This window comes from Alosa alosa, chromosome 15, assembly GCF_017589495.1.
Source record: "Alosa alosa isolate M-15738 ecotype Scorff River chromosome 15, AALO_Geno_1.1, whole genome shotgun sequence".
In the NCBI taxonomy this organism is placed as follows: Eukaryota; Metazoa; Chordata; class Actinopteri; order Clupeiformes; family Clupeidae; genus Alosa; species Alosa alosa.
Window position 1 is genome coordinate 10,183,041 of NC_063203.1, and position 19,327 is coordinate 10,202,367.

General features: G+C 44.0%; 1 protein-coding gene across 7 annotated transcripts in view; it reads right to left on the reverse strand.

Annotated features, from left to right (window-relative positions):
- The window catches only part of agfg1a (ArfGAP with FG repeats 1a), a 38,676-nt gene that overhangs the window by 14,292 nt on the left and 5,057 nt on the right, over positions 1-19,327 (reverse strand). For all 7 annotated transcript variants that reach the window (XM_048263921.1, XM_048263920.1, XM_048263919.1 and 4 more), the window contains exons 2-5: positions 10,927-11,020; positions 1,684-1,799; positions 740-902; positions 327-486 (exon numbers count right to left, since the gene is read on the reverse strand). In XM_048263921.1, coding sequence (XP_048119878.1) covers positions 327-486; positions 740-902; positions 1,684-1,799; positions 10,927-11,020 — 533 coding nt within the window. The remainder of the gene's footprint in view (positions 1-326; positions 487-739; positions 903-1,683; positions 1,800-10,926; positions 11,021-19,327) is intronic.

Below are 19,327 nucleotides of genomic sequence, written 5' to 3' on the forward strand. Positions count from 1 at the left end.
ATATGTCTATACTCTTCTCATTTTACAGTGAAGAATGATTGAATTTGTTTATGGTTAATTGCAGAAAACAAAACGAGGTCAGTTTTGGGTGGACCTGACTGATTATCTACACAGTATGGCTACAATTCTGCGAATATGATCAACCATTTTGGTCTTCCTTTCATTTGGTATGAAGAGATTGCTTGCACATTGTGTTTGTGTGTATATTCACTTGGCCTTGTGTAACTATCAGTAGTTGGAGGTTATAATTATATTATTGCTTGTGCCTGTGTGTGTGCGTGTGTTCCTGTGTGTGTGTGTGTGTGTGTGTGTGTATGCGCAAGTACCTGGATGGCTGTTGAAATGTGCAAAGTTAGCAAAGTTTGCAGAGGAGGAACTGGGGGCTTGTGAGGGTGGAGCAGCAAAGATATCTCCGCCCAGATCACTAAGGAGGTCGAACTTCTTCTCCTGATGAGACATCTGCTGAGAACGAGCCACCACCGGAGACTGAGAGACGGGGGGAGAGAGAGAGAGAGAGAGAGAGAGAGAGAGAGAGAGAGAGAGAGAGAGAGAGAGAGACAGAGAGAGAGAGAGAGAGAGAGACACCGAGAGAATATAAGGTGGGGGGAGATGTGCTATTTGAGAGGGCATGCATAAATCTCAAAGACACATGCACATATACACATTCCCTCACACGCATACACACACAATCATTTACTGATTCTCTGTTTCACAAAGACCAATCCGCGCACACACACACCTGGCTGGGGGTGTTCTTGTTGAGGTGCAGGGTGGGGGCAGACTCCCCCAGCAGGGTCTTGAGCGGCCGCACCTCGGGAGTGCTGCTGGTGCTGCTGGCCGACGAGCCGGAGATGGATGCATGAACCGACGCCACCACGCGCGCCTGCTCCGGAGGGACATACCTGAGAGAGAGAGAGAGAGAGAGAGAGAGAGAGAGAGAGAGAGAGAGAGAGAGAGAGAGAGAGAGAGAGAGAGAGAGAGAGACACACACACACACACACACACACACACACACACACACACACAGCTGCATATTTTTCTGATACGGTTGATCCTACGGTTGCAGAGTGACATTCGAATGAGTTGAACCGTAGGATGACATCAAATCAAATGAAAATGAAATAACCCTGTAAAGTGAAGTTGATTTCAAAATAACACCCATCGTTTTTACTCCAACAGCCAACAACATACAGAGTGCATACTGACTAACGCCTAACCTTAAAGTACAACACTATGTATTGCACACAGTATGTGTTCTCCGTGAGAATGACACATTTGGCCAATGTGTGTTGTGGTTAGCAACACATTGCTCTACTAGCCAAGGCCCACGATAACAGAGGTACCGTACAGCACTCAGTACTGCTCAAGCACCGGTCAAACTCAAATGATAAAGTGTGCCGTCTACAGGTTTTTTGTTCCTTGGTACAGATACATTGCATTTGTTTGGGTGGCCATCAATGTCCACCCAAACTGGGGAGGATAAGAAGCTCAAAAGGAATGATCACCAATAGTGCCCTTATTACATTGTAACTACACAAATACACTGCCGTGTTTTACAAAAAATACTGGCACATTAGTGCTCTATTAGAACTCATACCCAGGTAACTAAGGACACATGTAAATAATGCCCATCAATATAATATATCAATGTTATACAATGTGTGTGTGTGTGTGTGCTCTCACCATCTTTTCTTCTCGTACTTCTCTTGAAGGAACTCTTTCACTTTCTGTGGTTCCCGGAAGTCTGGGACGGAGGAGGTTCTGTCGTCATAGAGACCGAGCCAAATCGGTTTGCACACCTGCAACAAGACCAGCGGGAAAAACGTCAGGAAATTACAAGGGAATGGTAAGGGAAAGGAGGAGAGGAACGAAAGACAAAGAAAGACGAGCAAAAGAAAGAACAAAAGAGAGTGTGGAGTCAACCCAACCCATATGTGCCATCAATCATTCATGCACCGTGGCGTCTGTCATAGGGTGGGGGGGGGTGTTGCCCCGGGCGACCGGGTTGACACAGAGGGGTTCCTTCTCACACGGCCCTGACGCTGATGCGCTCCGACACCAGGCAGTAGCGGAACTGGAAACTGTTCTGACCTGGGACCAAATCAGGTCTGTTTCCTTCTGGCGCAGACGATCAGAACGCAGCGATGAGCAAAGAGCAGCTCGACAGCACGCAACAGGAGCCTCAGCGGCACAGTGTAAAAAATAATGCCCTTCCTCTCCTCCTCTACCACACACACACACATGCCCTTCCTCTCCTCCTCTACCACACACACACACACACGCCCTTCCTCTCCTCTTCTAGTCCTCTACCACACACACGCCCTTCCTCTCCTCTCCTCCTCTAGTCCTCTACCACACATAGACACGCCCTTGCTCTCCATCTCTCTCTGCCTTGTGGACGCTCACCAACGTTTTTTGAATCAGGCTCGTTTTCACAAATCCATACATTGTCCACCACCACCACCTCCACACAGAGCTGTCACTGAGGACTACTGAGCGATCAGCACAGATAAATCTACTGCTTTTTTTTCTCATCATATACAGTTAGGAACAAATGATGATTATGAATGATTCGTACCCCTGGCAAATATTGATTTAATGTTGATTTTCTCTTGGTAGACAAAGACAAAGTGGGAGAAACATGGAATCAAAAAAAGTTTTCATCTTTTTTTTTTAATTTTTAGGGAAAATGGCAATCCAAAATGATTCATAATATTCAATTATTCATATTATTCTTTTTAAATAATCAATAAAAACATCTTTATTTGCATTCACAGCTATCAAAATGGCTCTTATAATACATACCAAGCCTCTTCATGTCTCCACATTCTCCGATTCTAGACAGTCACTGCACCCTTTTAGCAGCAATCCGGGTTTTGAGGCAGGAACGATCATTTGTCATCACTCCTGCTCACTTTTCTGAGGTCTGGACTGGCTGGGCCTCTAAAATGTTGATATTGGTCTCTGTTAACCATTTCTTGCCTTGATTGGCTGTATGTTTTGGATCATTGTGTGGTTTAATGGTTCATTGCCGCCAATTAGGGCAGGTCTCTCGACAGACTGCCTGATCTTTTCTTCCAAAAATCTTAAATGTAACCCCTTGTTTTAGTGTTACCATTTACTTTTATGTTTAGTAGACACTCTAACTTAAAGAACAACTTGCAGGTCATATCACATAAAATCATTCATAAAAACCTTTTCTACATTCATTTCTAAGCAATATTATGTGTAAATGTAGTGAACCGATTTAACCTACAAGTTGCTCTTTGCATGAGTAGAATGTGGTAGAATTTGGCACATTCCAGAACATTCCTGGATTCCAAGGGATCCCCTGTCAAAGAAGGGGGGAAAAAACACTGTGGCCGTCTCTCATTAGGATGGGTGTGCAGAGACAGGGAGAGATAGAGAAAGGGGAGGGACAGACCGATAGATGGGGAGAACAAGAAAGAGAGAAATGTGTGACAGGAAACCTAGAGTGAAATAAGGCCAGGTAAAAGACACCGTGATGAGAAGAGAAAAAGTACAAGGTTAGAGAGAGAGAGAGAGAGAGAGAGAGAGAGAGAGAGAGAGAGAGAGAGAGTGTGAGTGAGAGATAACCAGATATGAGAAGAATGCACTGTGGGGCTGTCCCTAGTACAGTGCTGGTTTAACTTTCTGAAAGATTCCAACCTGCTTTGAGAGCCAAACGGCCCCACCAACTCCAGCGCAACCAACTGGCACACCACAAAATCACATAACCATAGCAACCACTCCTCCTTGTCATTATCTTCTCTCCATCCCCCTCTTCTTCCTCATTCTCTTTCTGCGTCTACTGTTTGATCTGACTCATTTTGTGTTTCCTCCACTTTCTCTTGTCCTCTCATCTTCATACCCAACTCTTTACTTTCATCTCACTCTCACTTCAGTTCTCTCCATCTCCAACGACAGACACCACATAAATCCACCCACTCACACACACACACAGGCAAGCAGATACACACAGACAACCTTGCGTTCCTAGCAGATGAAACACTGAGTATTCACATAAATATGCAGTCAACCTTACACATTAGGGGTGTAAAGATTAACCGATACGTATCGGTATCCGTTTTTAACGTGTAAGATACGGCTACATCGATATGTGAAGCCCCGTATGGGAATAAAACTGAAATGAACTGGTCGTTATATCGATTTACTTGTTACAAATCGGTTCATAACCTTTTCTGCTCGCTCAGACTCTGATTTCCGTTGCAAGCAGCACGTTCATCCCACTTCCTGTTTTGAAACTACACGTGGCACGGATTTGTGGGTAATAAAGTTCGTTTTGGGCTACACTCATTGCCCAAAGTAGACAAAGGACTTCATTACCCATACATCTACTGCAACTTAAGCACGTGACAACTCGCACTCTGTCGGTGTTTTGACAGATTACTCTTTTGTTTGTCAAAATCCAGCGCGAAATTAAACACTTACTATAGCATTCCTAAACGGCAACGATAGTCTGTAGAGTAGCCTTACGTTTGATGAAGGGATTTCCTTAATGTTAAAGAATAATTTGGCCCTTGCTGCTAAAACGATGTACAAATTATTATTATTTTGTTCATATTCACTCAGACTTGGAACAAAATAGGCCCAGTTCATTGATATGTAGGCCCATGTTGTTCTTGTAGGCTATGAGAAAAGGCCAAGATTGTCTTAAGCACCGTTTTATTTTATTTCGGTATTGTCTTACCTCAACAATAGGCTACAGCTCCTTGAAAACAATCAGATATAACTCTATAAAATCTATAAAGTCTACAAAAATGTATTTTTATGTTGTATTTGGCTGCTTTGTTTGGCTGAAATGTAGACTATTCTTTTTTCATTTCAATACAATATATGATACAAACCTCAGTTTAGATAATCATATTCACACATTTGTTTTTGCCTAATTGACATGACCATGATAATTTATAATATAAAATTAATGTGCACCTTAAGCAAATGATAAAAAATCTTTCAGAATGCTTTCCATTCTTCAACTGCATCGAACTGCATCGAGTCGTTTTTTATGAACATGTATCTTTTCTTGTATCGAATCGTGCCCATGTATCTAGATGTGAATCGTATCGTCTTTTACATGAGAGATTCACACCCCTATTACACATAGCTAAAAGCCAATATGCAGGTGTTTGTCTGATATAGTCCTAACAGTAACCAGTAACACCTTACAGTCTCTCTGTGTGTGTGTGTGTGTACACACATGGAAAGTATACACATGACACACATGGAAAGTACATGCAAACCAGATGGCACTGACCAATGTCACACACTAACTATCACTCATCTTCCTCTGTGCAAAATCCTCATGAGGTGGCCTGTGTGTGGGCTTGTTAAAACAGAGGGCTGGCAAGAGAGAGGACCAAGAGAGAGAGAGAAGAGAAGAAAAGGAGAGGAAAGAGAGACAGAGTGAGAGAGCAAGAAAGAAAGAAAGAATGTGTTAACTCCCAGCATGTTTAAACTACACTAATTCCACTCTCATCAACCTCAATTTAAGGATTCATGAAAACATCCCAGGAATGCTTATGACAAATCCAAAACCCTCACACACACTCAGACAGACACACACTCCATGGCCTATGGATGTATACCAGTTTGCATATTTCTGTATTTTGTAACACAGGCAGCAAAAGTACAATTGCAACTGGACTCCACTCCAGCAATACATAGACACAGCTTCAAACTAGATGTCCCGCATAGCGGTACAAAATATGACCGCCGCTCAGTCCTGTACATCCGTTCCGCGAAAATAAATCACACTTCAATTTGTCTCCATATTTTACTCCATCCCCCACTCTTGAAACTTTTGTGTATGCTTGTTTGGCATGCCTGAGTGTGTGTGTGCGGCTGCACAGAAAGTAGCCTACTGGTGCTGAAAAGGTGAATAGATTGTAGAATAGCCAAAGAAGATGTAGCATTGTTATAAAACCTTTAAAATCTCTAAACAATCACAAGTAGGGCAGTTCATCACAGTTCATCCATTGCAACTGGATTGATGAAAGGTCACTTACACCTGTAGGCTACATTGTATTTGGGAAAAGCAAAAGGTATCAGCATAATGTTATTTATTTATTTATATATATATTTTTATGTATTTATAAACAAAAACATCTTTGTCAGTTCCATGCCGTTTTCAACAGCTATCAAAAACAAAGGTCATTTTTGGATGGATGGATTTTTTGTGAATGTTTCTTCTTCTACATAAGATTTTAGTCATCTTTAGTTCATGTAATACTTTATTGTCAATGCACAAATTAAGTAACAGTAGTCTGAAACGAAATGCTGTTTTACATCTAACCAGTGGTGCAAATAACTGACATGTCCAAATGGGCCTTGATGAAATCGCCGCTAGACTGTTCATACACATTTTAACGGGCCAAAGTTGAAAGAGCTTTTGTCCGTTATTGTTCGTGCAAATATAGGCTGATTCATGTTCCCTTGCATTGTGTAACTGAGGTCCATGGCTAGTCTGGCTTTCATCAGACCAAGCTCAATCTTTTAAGAAATCAAAAAATAAATAGCGGGCAGATCAGGCTGGGTGAACCCAGCCTAGTCCATAGAAGCACCCGATATTGTTTAATTTTCGATTGAGATATACATGCTCTGGCTATTCTAAATGCAAAAAATGCATCAGGGAGTTATGACAAAGCGGTAACTAACAAACTAGATCCTAATAGAAAGCTGTTAGCTTCCTAAGCTACAGGTAGGATTATAAGGTAGGCCTATTTACAACATAAATTGTCAATAGGCTATGCTGGCGACACAAATAAAATCTCCTTTGGAAACCAATGGCTTACTACGCCTTACAGTATCAAGCGGACTGTCATATCGCATTGAAAAGTTGTAATAACATTCCGCTGAGCTCCATGAGTCAAGGGAAGCCGAATGAAGTAGCCACTTCTAAATGGGACACACTACACAGTAGCTTAAGGTGTGTTGCTAAAGCAGCCATAATGAAATTAAGGTGTCATTGTTTGGATACTTCACACACGCGTGCTTTTTTAATTTCACAGACAACTACAAGCTGGAATCAAAGCACATCGATTCCCCTCTCACACCCTACCGCGACTTAAAACAAAATAAACAGGCGTCTCGCATGTATAGGCAAAACTGTATCAGACCCGGTGTAGCGTTAGTAAATCTTCCATTGCACAGAATGATTTTTGTAGCACGTGCAATAAATGACAGTCGAAAGATACAAACAGTGCTGCTATCAATTTGCTTGGTATAACCGCATTTATTGTTTTCTACAAATGCAATCAATCAAATGGGCTTCCATCACTCAACCAACGCTTAACGGGTAACATTACCTAGGTCCTTATTGACATTACAAGATTAACATTACCTGCGGTAAAACCAAGCATGTCCGATAAACATCCTCAGATTGATTTCGCTTCAAGAAGAAATGGGAATTACACTTCATGTGAACATCGTCCTATCCTTATTAGATGTTGCTGTGGTAAATTACAGGCCAGGGAAGGCGTCCATTGTTTTTCCAACCCACTTTTAACTTCCAACAAAATTACGTCTCACTGCAACGATGCGCCATCTAGTGGACAACTGACTACTTATCGCCAATACTGAAAATGCAGCCATGATGATGATGAATATTTATTTTGCCTTTCTTTTAATCCTACTGAATTTGTAATTATGTATCGGCCGTTCTAATACCGATAGTATGTGGGTGCCTGTGTGTGTGCATGTGTATATGTGTGCACCGCCATTTACTAGCCAATGAGTGTACAGTCACTAAATGTACACATAACCTAATTTTTTAGACCCCCCCATGGATGAAATTTCTTAAACTTGGCATACCCCCAGAGAATGCCAGGTCAATCATACACATAAAATTTGGTGCAGTTCTGAACATCTTAACTGAAGATAGAAGGCGATTAAAGCAGAATAATATTGCATTTTCATTTTTTACCGGTGGGGTGGGGTGCAAATCACAAATGAGTGATTATGAGCCAGGTTGATGTGGGCCCTTGAGACCAACATACCATAAAAAAGATTCTTCATCCTCAGTGCCACGGTTCAGGTAGTTATTTAGGAAAAACTGTTTTTTTTCGCGGTTGGGGGCCCAGTGGTGGGGGTGGGTGGTTGGTCCCGGGGACTAAATGAAATTTTTTTCCGTAAAGTCTAGTGGGGCTACATACCCACCAAATTTCATGTACCCGGTGGTTCGGTGTCCCGGTATCAATGACCAAAAATTCAGGAAGTAGATGACGGAAAAATTCTTGAATTGTGTGCATGGCAATGCGTGTACAAGTTTATGTTTATGTGTGTGTGTGTGTGTGTGTGTGTGTGTGTGTGTGTGTGTGTGTGTGTGTGTATAATGCGTGCTTGTGTGTTTGCCTGCGTATGTGTGTTTGTGCATGTGCATGCATCATGCATTATGTCTACTGTGTGAGTATGTGTCATCATTATGATTACTGTAAATGTATGTGTGTGCGTGTGTTTATCTGTTTATGCACATGTGTGCACATGGAATGGGTTAACATGACCCCTGAGGCAAACATCCACGAAAAAATTGGTCATCCTAGGCCCTACAGTTCTCAAGATATTCACAGAGAACTGTGTCTGCCCTACCCTCCTTTCGGGGGGTCCAGTCCAGGGGGGGCTACAGATCAAAACGAAAAATGACGGTTCCATTTATCCATGTGGGAGTACATGCCCACAAGTTTTGTAAACCCGGTCTTTCAGTGTCGGGAATCCTTGTTGGTGTGTCGTCACTAAATGTACACATAAATTATTTTATTGTAAGGCCCCCCCATAAACGAAAGTACACAAAACTTGGCATGCATTCGAGGGTGTCATAATGATCCTACACTTTTAATTTCGTGCAGTTTTGACCTTGTCAGCCAGAGATATTGTGATGAAAAACACCTAATTTTTTAATTTTTAATTTTTAACTAGGTGGCTATACATGAAATAAGTGGTAATGGGATGGGTTGACATGCCCCTTAAGACCAACATACGTAAAAAAAGGTGGACCTCCTAGGCCCTACGGTTCTCGAGATATTCACAGAAAACTGTCTCCGGCCACCTACAGGCCAGTTGGTGTATAGTAACATAAATTAATTTATTGTGTGGCCCCCATGAACGGAATTCCACAAAACTTGGCGTGCATACAGAGGGTGTCATAATGATCCTACACTTCCAATTTCGTGCAGTTTTGACTATGTTAGGTCACAGATACCTTCAATAACAACACCTCATTTTTTACTTTTTGTGTTTAACTAGGTGGGCTATACATGAAATGAGTGGTTATGGAATGGGTTGACATGGCCCCTTGAGATCAACATACCAAAAAAAAAAAAGGTCCTCCTAAACCCTACGGTTTTGAGATATTCACAGAAAACTGTGTCTGCCCTACCCTCCTTTCGGGGGGTCCAGTCCAGCGGGGGGGCTACAGATCAAAACGAAAAATGACGGTTCCATGCTATCCATGTGGGAGTACATGCCCACCAAGTTTCTTGTACCCCGGTCTTTCAGTGTCCCGGGAATCATTGACGGAAATTTGGGCATGCGAAAAATCTGGTTGCGCGGCAGTCATAATAAGAGCTGTAAGAACAGAGGGATGAATAAGAGGAATCGGTGAAGAAGAAAGACGTCCCTGTTCACCCCACTAAGCATCACCAACACACTACTGCACAAAGGTGATGGTAATTGCTAGAATTCACCTCACCAATATTAGTGTTAAACATGTGGTCCAAATTCTCACATTTTCTGCTGGTCATGCAGGATAGAGAGAGAGAGAGAGAGAGAGAGAGAGAGAGAGAGAGAGACAGAGAAAGACAAGAAACAGCTCATCTTCCTCAGATTTAGGAGAGCAAAGGAACGTTTTAAATTCCAGTGTGACCATCGGTCAAATTCATCTGGTGAACACACCACGGGGAGTCTGTGCACAACATTTACTGCCTGCCTGCTATCCCGTTTCCATGGCCACGACGCTGGACTACAACCTTAACAAACGTCTGGACACTCTTAGGAGCTTTCCACATTCCCTCCTTTAAAAGGTGTGGCTTCACAGGGAGTTTCTCTCGAGCTTCACAAAGTGGTTTTTCACTTACCTTCATCTGAACATTGACAACTGGGTGTGGATTCTTTTAAGACAGAGAGAGAGATAAAGTCTCTATAAAAGTGACGGTATATGACGACATGAATAGGGCTGAAACAACGAATCATTTAATTGTCGACTACTGAATAGATTTATTGCTTTGAGTCGTTTTTTTAAGGAAAAACATTTCTGCTTTGAATCTATGGTCAACCAATCAAAACCTAAGTATGCAAATGAATTTTTCATCCTTTATGACCCGATCCTGGGGGGGGGGGGGGCAATTCTTCATAAAGACAAGCTTTAATGGACCCAATGTAAAATACAATTTTAGCTAGTTAAAAAAAACATCTCATCCAAGGTTCTCATCAGTTTGGATGCGTCATTCTCTACGGTAGGGCCAAGAGGGTATATTCACCCCATGAGTAAAATATGCAGTCAATACACACATATTCATGGAAAACACTCGAAACAAGTACTCCATCTCTTCAGTGACGTACAGCTGAGTCACAGAGGCAAACATTCAGAGAAAGAAAAACAGAAGTTCCGACGTGATGAACTTTAGTCTGTGACACACTGTCCTGACCTAATTGCAACACACAGGCTATTTATTCCATGAAGTCATCACGAGATTACAGAATAACAAAACATCAAAACATCTCCCCCAATACCTCCTCTTCCTCCAACAGCCCCATGTCTCTCTCCATCCCCCAGCCGTATATGCCTCTCCTCCCCTCACCCCTTGCCCACATGAACCGCCACGGTATGTCCAGCGATGGGCAGCGCTAATAAATGCCGTCAGAGTCCATCTCAGGTCTATCTCAGTGGCAGTGGTGGCGGTGGTGGCCTACCTCATTCCCGTGCTTCTGGAGAAACTCGATTTCCTGCTGTGCAAAGGTCGTCATGGAGATGGACTTCACTCTGTGTGGGGGGTTCAGTCCTCGTCTGTGATGAGGTGGGGTTGTGGAGAAAGAGGGGAAGGGAGGAAAAAAGCAGACAGAAAGGTGGGGGGTTCATTTGTTTTGAGGAAAGTACACATTCAGTACGTAATCATTAGGCTGAGCCTTATATGTGTGCATGTTTGACAATGTGTGTGTGGTTCCCTTATGCGTGCGTGTGTGAGTGTGTGTGTGTGTAAGAAAGGAATGGAGAGAGAGTGAGTGAGTGATAGGGAGATCTCTAGTCTGAGCCAATTCATTACAATCCTGCTGGGCACTGGGCTTATTACACACAAATATGGGACAAGGACATTAGGGGTCTTCCTACCTCCCTTATAGTGTGTGTGTGTGTGTGTGTGTGTGTGTGTGTGTGTAGACAAGCATCTACAATATCTCGGCCATCGCTATGATATGCAGAGTTTCAGCAGACAAAAATGTACAACCTAACAACGACACGTGTGCACGTGCATTTGTGTGTGCATGTGTGTGTATGAGCACCACGAGGACTGTTTCCTTCCATCATTTTCCTCTTCCTGATCAACATTCCCATGGTGAAGTTGCACTTGTTTGCCTCTCCCTCTCTCACTCAACATCTTCCTCTCTTTCTCTCTCTTGCTTCCTTATTCTCCCTCTCTCCTGCTCTCCTCTCCCTCCCACTTTCTGTCGGATCTTGCCCAATTCCCAGCTGAAGTATCTCTTCTAGGCTTCAAAAACAAGTAGGACATTTTATTTGGGTTGGCAAACACATCTCCTCTCCAAACCCTCCCTCTCTCCCTCCCTTCCTCTCCCAGTCATACGTACTGCAGTGTAAGGAGTACAGGGATATGATTTCATGGCCTAGAGCATGCTCTCATATGGAGGTGCAACCAGAATTTCTAGTAACCAGAAGAGCAGACATCTGAGATGCCCTATTCATTCACACACAAACACAACATGCACATGCACACACACACCCTTGATCAAGCAAAAAGAACCACACAAGCAGGCCTGTATGTCTGATTTTATGCATTTATATTACAATTCTGAATAGCAGAGAGAAATGGATTCCCTACAGGATATGAGTGAGGTATTATCTCATTCACCATGTCTTTGACACTGAGAAAGAGAGAAAGAGAGAGAGAAAGAAAGAAAGAAAGAAAGAAAGAAAGAAAGAAAGAAAGAAAGAAAGAAAGAAAGAAAGAAAGAAAGAAAGAAAGAAAGAAAGAAAGAAAGAAAGAAAGAAAGAAAGAAAGAAAGAGAGAGAGAGAGAGAGTGTGTGTGTGTGGAAGCCTTATTACACTTGACCAAACACCTAAATAATTCAGAACACTGCTATGGACGACTGAATTCAACAGTGATATGGCTCAGAACCGCACACACACACACCCGCCCACCATCTGTGGAGAGAGAACCCGCCAGCTGCACAACACATCAGAAGTGTTGTGTCACCTACTGGATGACAGCAGGAAGGCTGGCCTGTACCACTGCTCTAGGGGTGATATGGGTACAACACCACACCCACAGAGAGAGACAGAGAGAGAGAGAGAGAGAGAGAGAGAGAGAGAGAGAGAGAGAGAGAGAGAGAGAGAGAGAGAGAGAGAGAGAGAGAGAGAGAGAGAGGGAGGGAGAGGGAGAGAGCATGAGAGCGACAGTGACAGACACTATACACACACAGATATTATAAGGCCATACTATAGTGGTGTCTAGCACTCCTCGCTACGCTGGGGGGGGGGGGGGTACCATGGTGATGACAGGCTCTGAGCGTGCAGAGCATTGATTCAGCTTCAATCATAAATGTGGTGCTTACGGAGGCAATGACAGCTTCTGTCTGCACCAGAGCAGACAGGGCATCTGCACACATGCTTGTTGGTGGGTCAGGTAGGTGGGCGGGTGTACACAAATCCGCTCCGCACCAAACGCACTGCCAACCAATTCACTCATGGCCTCATTGGCCTGTCCTACTTGTTCTTAGTCGGGGGAAAACCCCGCCACAGTCACCGCAGCTATGAGCCGAAGAGATGGGGGTTGGCGGGGGTTATGGTTGTACTTGTTCCCTGTGCTCATGGCAGATCACGTCTGCAGTTCAATGCCAGGCATCAAAACCTCCGACGGCCCCCTGCTCTGTAATCCCATCAAGAGACTTAACATGGACTCTTACGACCAGAGACAGCGGCTGACTCAGACGGACACAGCCCACACTTGACACGCCGCTAGCATGGATTGATTCATGTATTCAGCTTAGGTTATCTTTAAAACTTGTCCGTCATTAGGTTTTCTGTGTACATGCACAACGGCACTTAAACGTCACAATATTTACGGGACACACATGACAAGCATGTTGGCCACATTTTGGTCCCCAGATGGAGTCAATAGCCGGCTTCAGAACGTCAAGCCAGGCCAGGCTAGGATAATTTGGGGGCCACCTGGTGATAGTAGCCCTGGAACCCTGCCAGATCAGGGCCATGCACTTAAAGAGAGTCAGCGGGCATCTTGTCTGATTAGTATCCCCACACACCTGAGCCACAGGTGGGAGGGGGAAACTAAGGGGGAGGTGGTCTGCTGGACACCCTGACCCTAGTGAAAGGGCCACCGAAGAGTTATGAAAGGTCACAGAGGAGAGGGAGGTCGGATGTCTGAGACTTGAGCGATTGGCGGAGCACCTCAGGACGGATTACAAAATGACGCCGAGCGGCACTGCTGGGTCGGCCGTGACATGACGTGACATGAGGCACAAACAGCTGGCGGAGGGTTACTTTCACCTGATCGAAACCTGCCCCAGAGGAGCAAAAAAAAAGATCCCTGACAAACCCTCCAGCTTCCTCTTACGCAATCTGAGAAGGAGCTGCTCGCTCAAGATCGGCGCACCAGAGAGAAGAGTGAAACATATTCCTAAGCAGCACGTGAGCAGCAGGTCATCGCTTAAGAGAGAGACGGATGGAGTAATTGCCTAATGAAACTCTGAGCTTTGCTTAGATACACTAATGCTAGATGATTTCCCAGACGGACTGAAAAGAAAAGAATATTAAAATATTTGACCAATATAAATGAATAAATGACAAACACCTCACATTGACATGTCATCATTTACAGTGCTGTGCTCACTGTCAGACAGAACCAGTGCCATAAATTAAGCTACAGAGCGAAAAGTCAACAATATTCATTGTGAGGCATCGAAGGACATAACGAATCAGCTATAAAAGTTATGCAATTCAGTGGTTAGTCACACTATTGTTTTGCAAGTCTAACATCCACCATGTCCTTTTGTTTTTTTCTACATCAGCTACTTCCCCCTCCACTCACTCACTCACTCACTTCTCATTTGTCTTTATTGCACCAGAATTCACCAGAGTGCATTTGATGCAACAACTTCAGGCTATTTAAAACCGAGATGGATGATTCAGGCTGCGCAAAGCAAACTGCTGACGAGCGCATCTAAAGAAACTTAGGGAGTAAAGAGAGATCTCTTTAAAGACCCATTCTGTGAGAAGCTCCCACAAGCACATACAGCCTCTCTCCCATGTGTGTGTATTTTTAATATGGTGTGTATGTACGCGCACCATTGTCACAGTCAAATAGGAGTGCCTAAGGATAGCGTATCTCCTCTCTGCACTGCGTTCATTAGGGACTCGGCTCTACTCCACACACACACACACTCATTAGCTCTACCTCTTGCCTAAGGGTTATTCCGTGCTCACACCTGATAAACAGATTTCAACATCAACGCGGTCACACAACTGGAACATTTGTTAAACAGATGGGGTGTGTGTGTGTGTGTGTGTGTGTGTGTGTGTGTGTGTGCGCGCGGAGAGAGAGAGGATGATACACACACCACAGGTGTCAGCTGTTCTCACCTGTGTAGGGGAGGAGGGAGGGAGAGAGCAGCCAGTTAAAGACATTACAAAAAACATCTTTCAGTGTTCCCGCTGTGCAAGAGGAGGGGGGGTGCTGGGCAGTGTGTGTGTGTGTGTGTGTGTGTGTAAGATAGGAAGCACAAGCATCACATGAGGAACATGTCAAACATAAGTAGGTCAGACTCGGCACATATATGTCTCTTTGTGTGTGTGCACCCTGATGAAAGAAAATACAAAGGCAAATGTATTCGATTTTTGCCAGTAAGTTATGTGAACATATGAAGTTGACTTTCCCACATGACTAGCTTCCTAGTTCTCATAACTAGATCTGTCTACATGGATCACATAATATGCATATCAGTTATTTTCACCTGTGTGTTTTTGTGGTTTGTGTGTGTGTGTGTGTGTGTGTGTGTGTGTGTGTTGTCTATTTTCAGAGCCTTGGGCAGGTCAGAGTGGAGGCCAGTTCAGAAGATCTGGGTCATACAGGGAAAAGTATCCATAACACTGGCAGCATTAAAGTGCACACACTTACAAACAGTTACTTTCTTTGTGTGCGTGTGTGTGTGTGTAGAAAAATATATTCTTGAATGCTTCAGATACTGAAGAAATGTCAGGTGTAGTGCGGGTGTGTCTGTATATAAAAACATTGTACAACAAAGTAGAGTATAATGTGTAATGGTAATGGATGAGTAATGGGGTGTGTGTGTGTGTGTGTGTGATGCAGAGTGTGTGAGCATTAATGGATATATTCACCCATTAGGGTGTGAGACATGGCAGCAGCAGAGGGACACAAAGAGATCACTGGCTCCTTGGTGGTCGCCACCCTCACAGCTGCAGAATACTAACACACACAACACACATCGCTCAAGGACAGAGGCCTCCCACAGAAGAGCTGTACGCTCGCTCTCACACTCACAGCTTTGTACCAAATTCGAGACTCGCAGCAGGGGTAGCCATCCCTCATTTGCATACTGCACTTCCTGCCACTCAGCAAGACTACAACTCCCTTCAGGCTCCCCTGCCTCCAATGCTGGGCCCAGCACAGCGAGGGGGCTACAGAACTAGGCTGATGGGCCAGGAGGAGGCAGCTGGCTTGGCAGCAGCTCTACATGTATGTTTGGGCTGAGAGGAGACCACCTGAAGTTTACATGAGCCTGAGGCGAACACACACACACACACACACACACACACACACACACCTCTGATGTGGTGGTGACTGACATAGACGGGATGACAAAGTAGCTAACTACACCTGGCAAAGAAATCACTGTATGCCAACCTCCAATTATATTTATAGCTTTCTCATACACATGAACGGTGCAAGTATTTTTCAGCAAGTGGTAATTATTGGGGCATTATTTACTTGTATTGAGCCAATTTAAATCTTCCTATTCTAATCTTCCTAATCTTCCTATACTTTCTACAGCTGGCAAACATACATATTAGGTGGAGGTGATCACTTGGATTAGGCAGAGAATTAGCAAATAAGGCTGAATGTGAATGCACATTCACATTCAGGTACAAGCAGACCTGTGGAAATTGTATGACCAGAAGGCAGAAGCTTGTTGGCTCCGTACATCTTGACAACCAAAGAGGGGAGGTTAACAATGTGACCTAAAGGCAGGCGAGATGCACCACAGATATAAATCCTTCACCCAATAATATGGTCAGCAGCAGAAAGGCTGTACCATACATCCACTCCACTGCTGCACACATTCACACAGACACAACTCAAGAGTGGAATGAATGACCAGAAGTTTCAAACATAAAGCACATTGTAAAAAACAAACACACAATTCAAATAAGGGTCCACCCTCTCTCTCCCCCTCACACACACACACACACACACACACACACACAGGCTCTTGTTCTTCAAGCAGCAAAGTCAGAAACACCCACAGAAGGAATGTGTTTACACAACGACCCCTTGAAGAACCCCCATGTGTATGTGTGTGTGTGTGTGTGTCTTGACCTTGTGGTGACCTGCTTGAGAGGCCAGACTGGTCAACATCCGCCCCCAAATCACTTACTATCATGGCATCAATAAGGACTACTTCAAATGCACTTAGTCATTACATGACTGCCATGTCTACTACAGAGATAGAGAATGTGCACACGCGCGCAGCACACACACACACACACGCACGCGCACAGCTTGGCCTTGGCTGTGAAAAATTGAGACATCACTCCACCCAGTATGATTGATTCATGTCACTCAGGCAGTGAACACTCACTCACTTCCACACAATCTATTTCTCAATCGTGCAGACACGTCCCCCATTCGTCCACTCCACACTCACTGCTGATTTATTCATGACTCCCTCATATTTATTACTACCTATCAGCAATATAATGAGTATTAATCATAGGTCATCCCACTAGTGCTTTACAATAGAGTAGAATAGACCGCTTGAGTATGGCAAAAATCATAATCACAATTATTTTGGACAATATTCAGATCACAATGATTTCACACAAGTACTATGATGCAGTCGATTGAATTGAATTTTAAATAGGCTTCTATTTAAAAATAAATTTAAAAATCTACAGATAGGCTACCACTGTAACGCAAAGAGATGTGCTGGATTCATACCTCAAACAGAACGAGAACATTGTCGTAAAACAAATTTAGGTAAAATAACTGTTGCACGGTGGTGTTTGTCGTTTTCAAAAATATCATCATTTTATTAACCAATTGCCTTGTTGGGGACAAATAATTCTTGACTTGACTTGATATAACAGCTGGTTAGATTAGCTCAGATTTTAGCTTTTACCACATTGATATTAAGGACAACACAAAACATTTTCTCTGTAGGTTTCATCCCTAAAATTCAACGACTTTTGGTGTGGCGTTGGTGTAGGATAGGATAGAAGGATCATAATAAAATGAGGGCATCTAAGCTTTACTATCTAGCAATTGGTTACAGGGCTCGCAGTAATACTTCATGGGTGAAACTGAAGACTAAAGAAGCTGCTGGTGCTGTATTCAAGCATGACATTAAGTCAGGTGTAGTTCATGTTGAGTCTGACGTATTTATTGCAGTCCACCTGACTGGTTCAGGGTATTCCAAGGGGCAATGCCTGGTCAGGTCAGACACAGGCCAACCGACACTCACTGGAATCTTGTCTTTACTGAGCAGATGCCAACCTTAATTTATTTGACCACAGAGGTTGGCATTTGGCATTTTTAACCGAACATCAGGGATTGCGGAACATCTTTAACACACACACACACACAAAGTAAATATAGACTAACTAAGCAACTGAAAACCTCTCGCTCACACAACCACTTCAAACCAGCAAATACAGCAACCAGGGCAACCAATCAGCCAAACAGAATCATCATCATAATCATCTACAACTTTCTCCCTTTCAGCAAGCAAATCAGGACTGGCTACACAGGAACATACCATTTCATCATCAGCCAATAAAACCTGATAAAACTGCTCCACACGGTCCCCTGATCAGCCAATCAGGCTTCCAGCTGAGGGGTTCCCCAGCAGCCCTTGGCCTACTCTACTCTCTGATGCTCAGGAGGCTCCAGGCAGACCTCCCAGGACACATAGAAATGTGCCAGTGGCTCAGAAAAGAACTCAATTACACCCCCCGCCCCCACCACACACACACACACACACAGCTACCGAGGCAGACCCACCCTCAGCACTGCAGGGAAATTCACGGCGCTCTCCCTCCCCACCAGAGAGAGGGACGATGAGCCAGTCGAGATGAACGGGAAGAGATGGAGAGCAAAACCAAGAGACGATGCAAGGAGGAGTGCTGGAGAAGATGAATGCAGAGAGAGAGAGGGAAAGAGAGAGATACAGAAAGAAAGAAAGAAAGAAAGAAAGAAAGAAAGAAAGAAAGAGAGAGAGCGAGAGAGAGAGAGAGAGAGAGAGAGAGAGAGAGAGAGGGGAGAGATAGACAGAGCAGGAGAGGAGCAGGGCAGGGTTCCCAGACACAGATTAAGCTTAGTACTAGACTAGAAGAGAGTCAATGAACAATTCCACTGAAAAAGAGCTTTGAATCCAGGACTAGGTTTAATCCATGTCCAGGAAAACCAGCACATGAAGTTGACAGGTGAGGTAAGGAGGTTGAGGAGAGAGCTAGAAAGCAAAAACACTTGTGATAGGGTGTCAACACTTCTAGCCAGGGATGTGTGAAGCAGCATCAGCCCCGATCTGCCCCAGAGCATGGGATGAGAAAGTCAGAACAAAAAAAGAGGAGAGCTACAGAGAACAGACATGATCCAATAAGGAAGAAGATGATGAGGATGACCAGACCACTGAAGTTAAGAAGTGACGGATGGGCTAGAACAAAGAAGAGTCTGGAAGAAGAAGGTATACAGGACTTGTGTGCGTGTGTGTGAGTGTGTAGGCCCTTTCACACTGGTAAAATCGCCGCGATTTTATGTACCAGAATCGCGGAACGACTGTCCCTTTCACATAGACCGAGGCGGAACGGCGGGACAAAGTGTCTCGCCA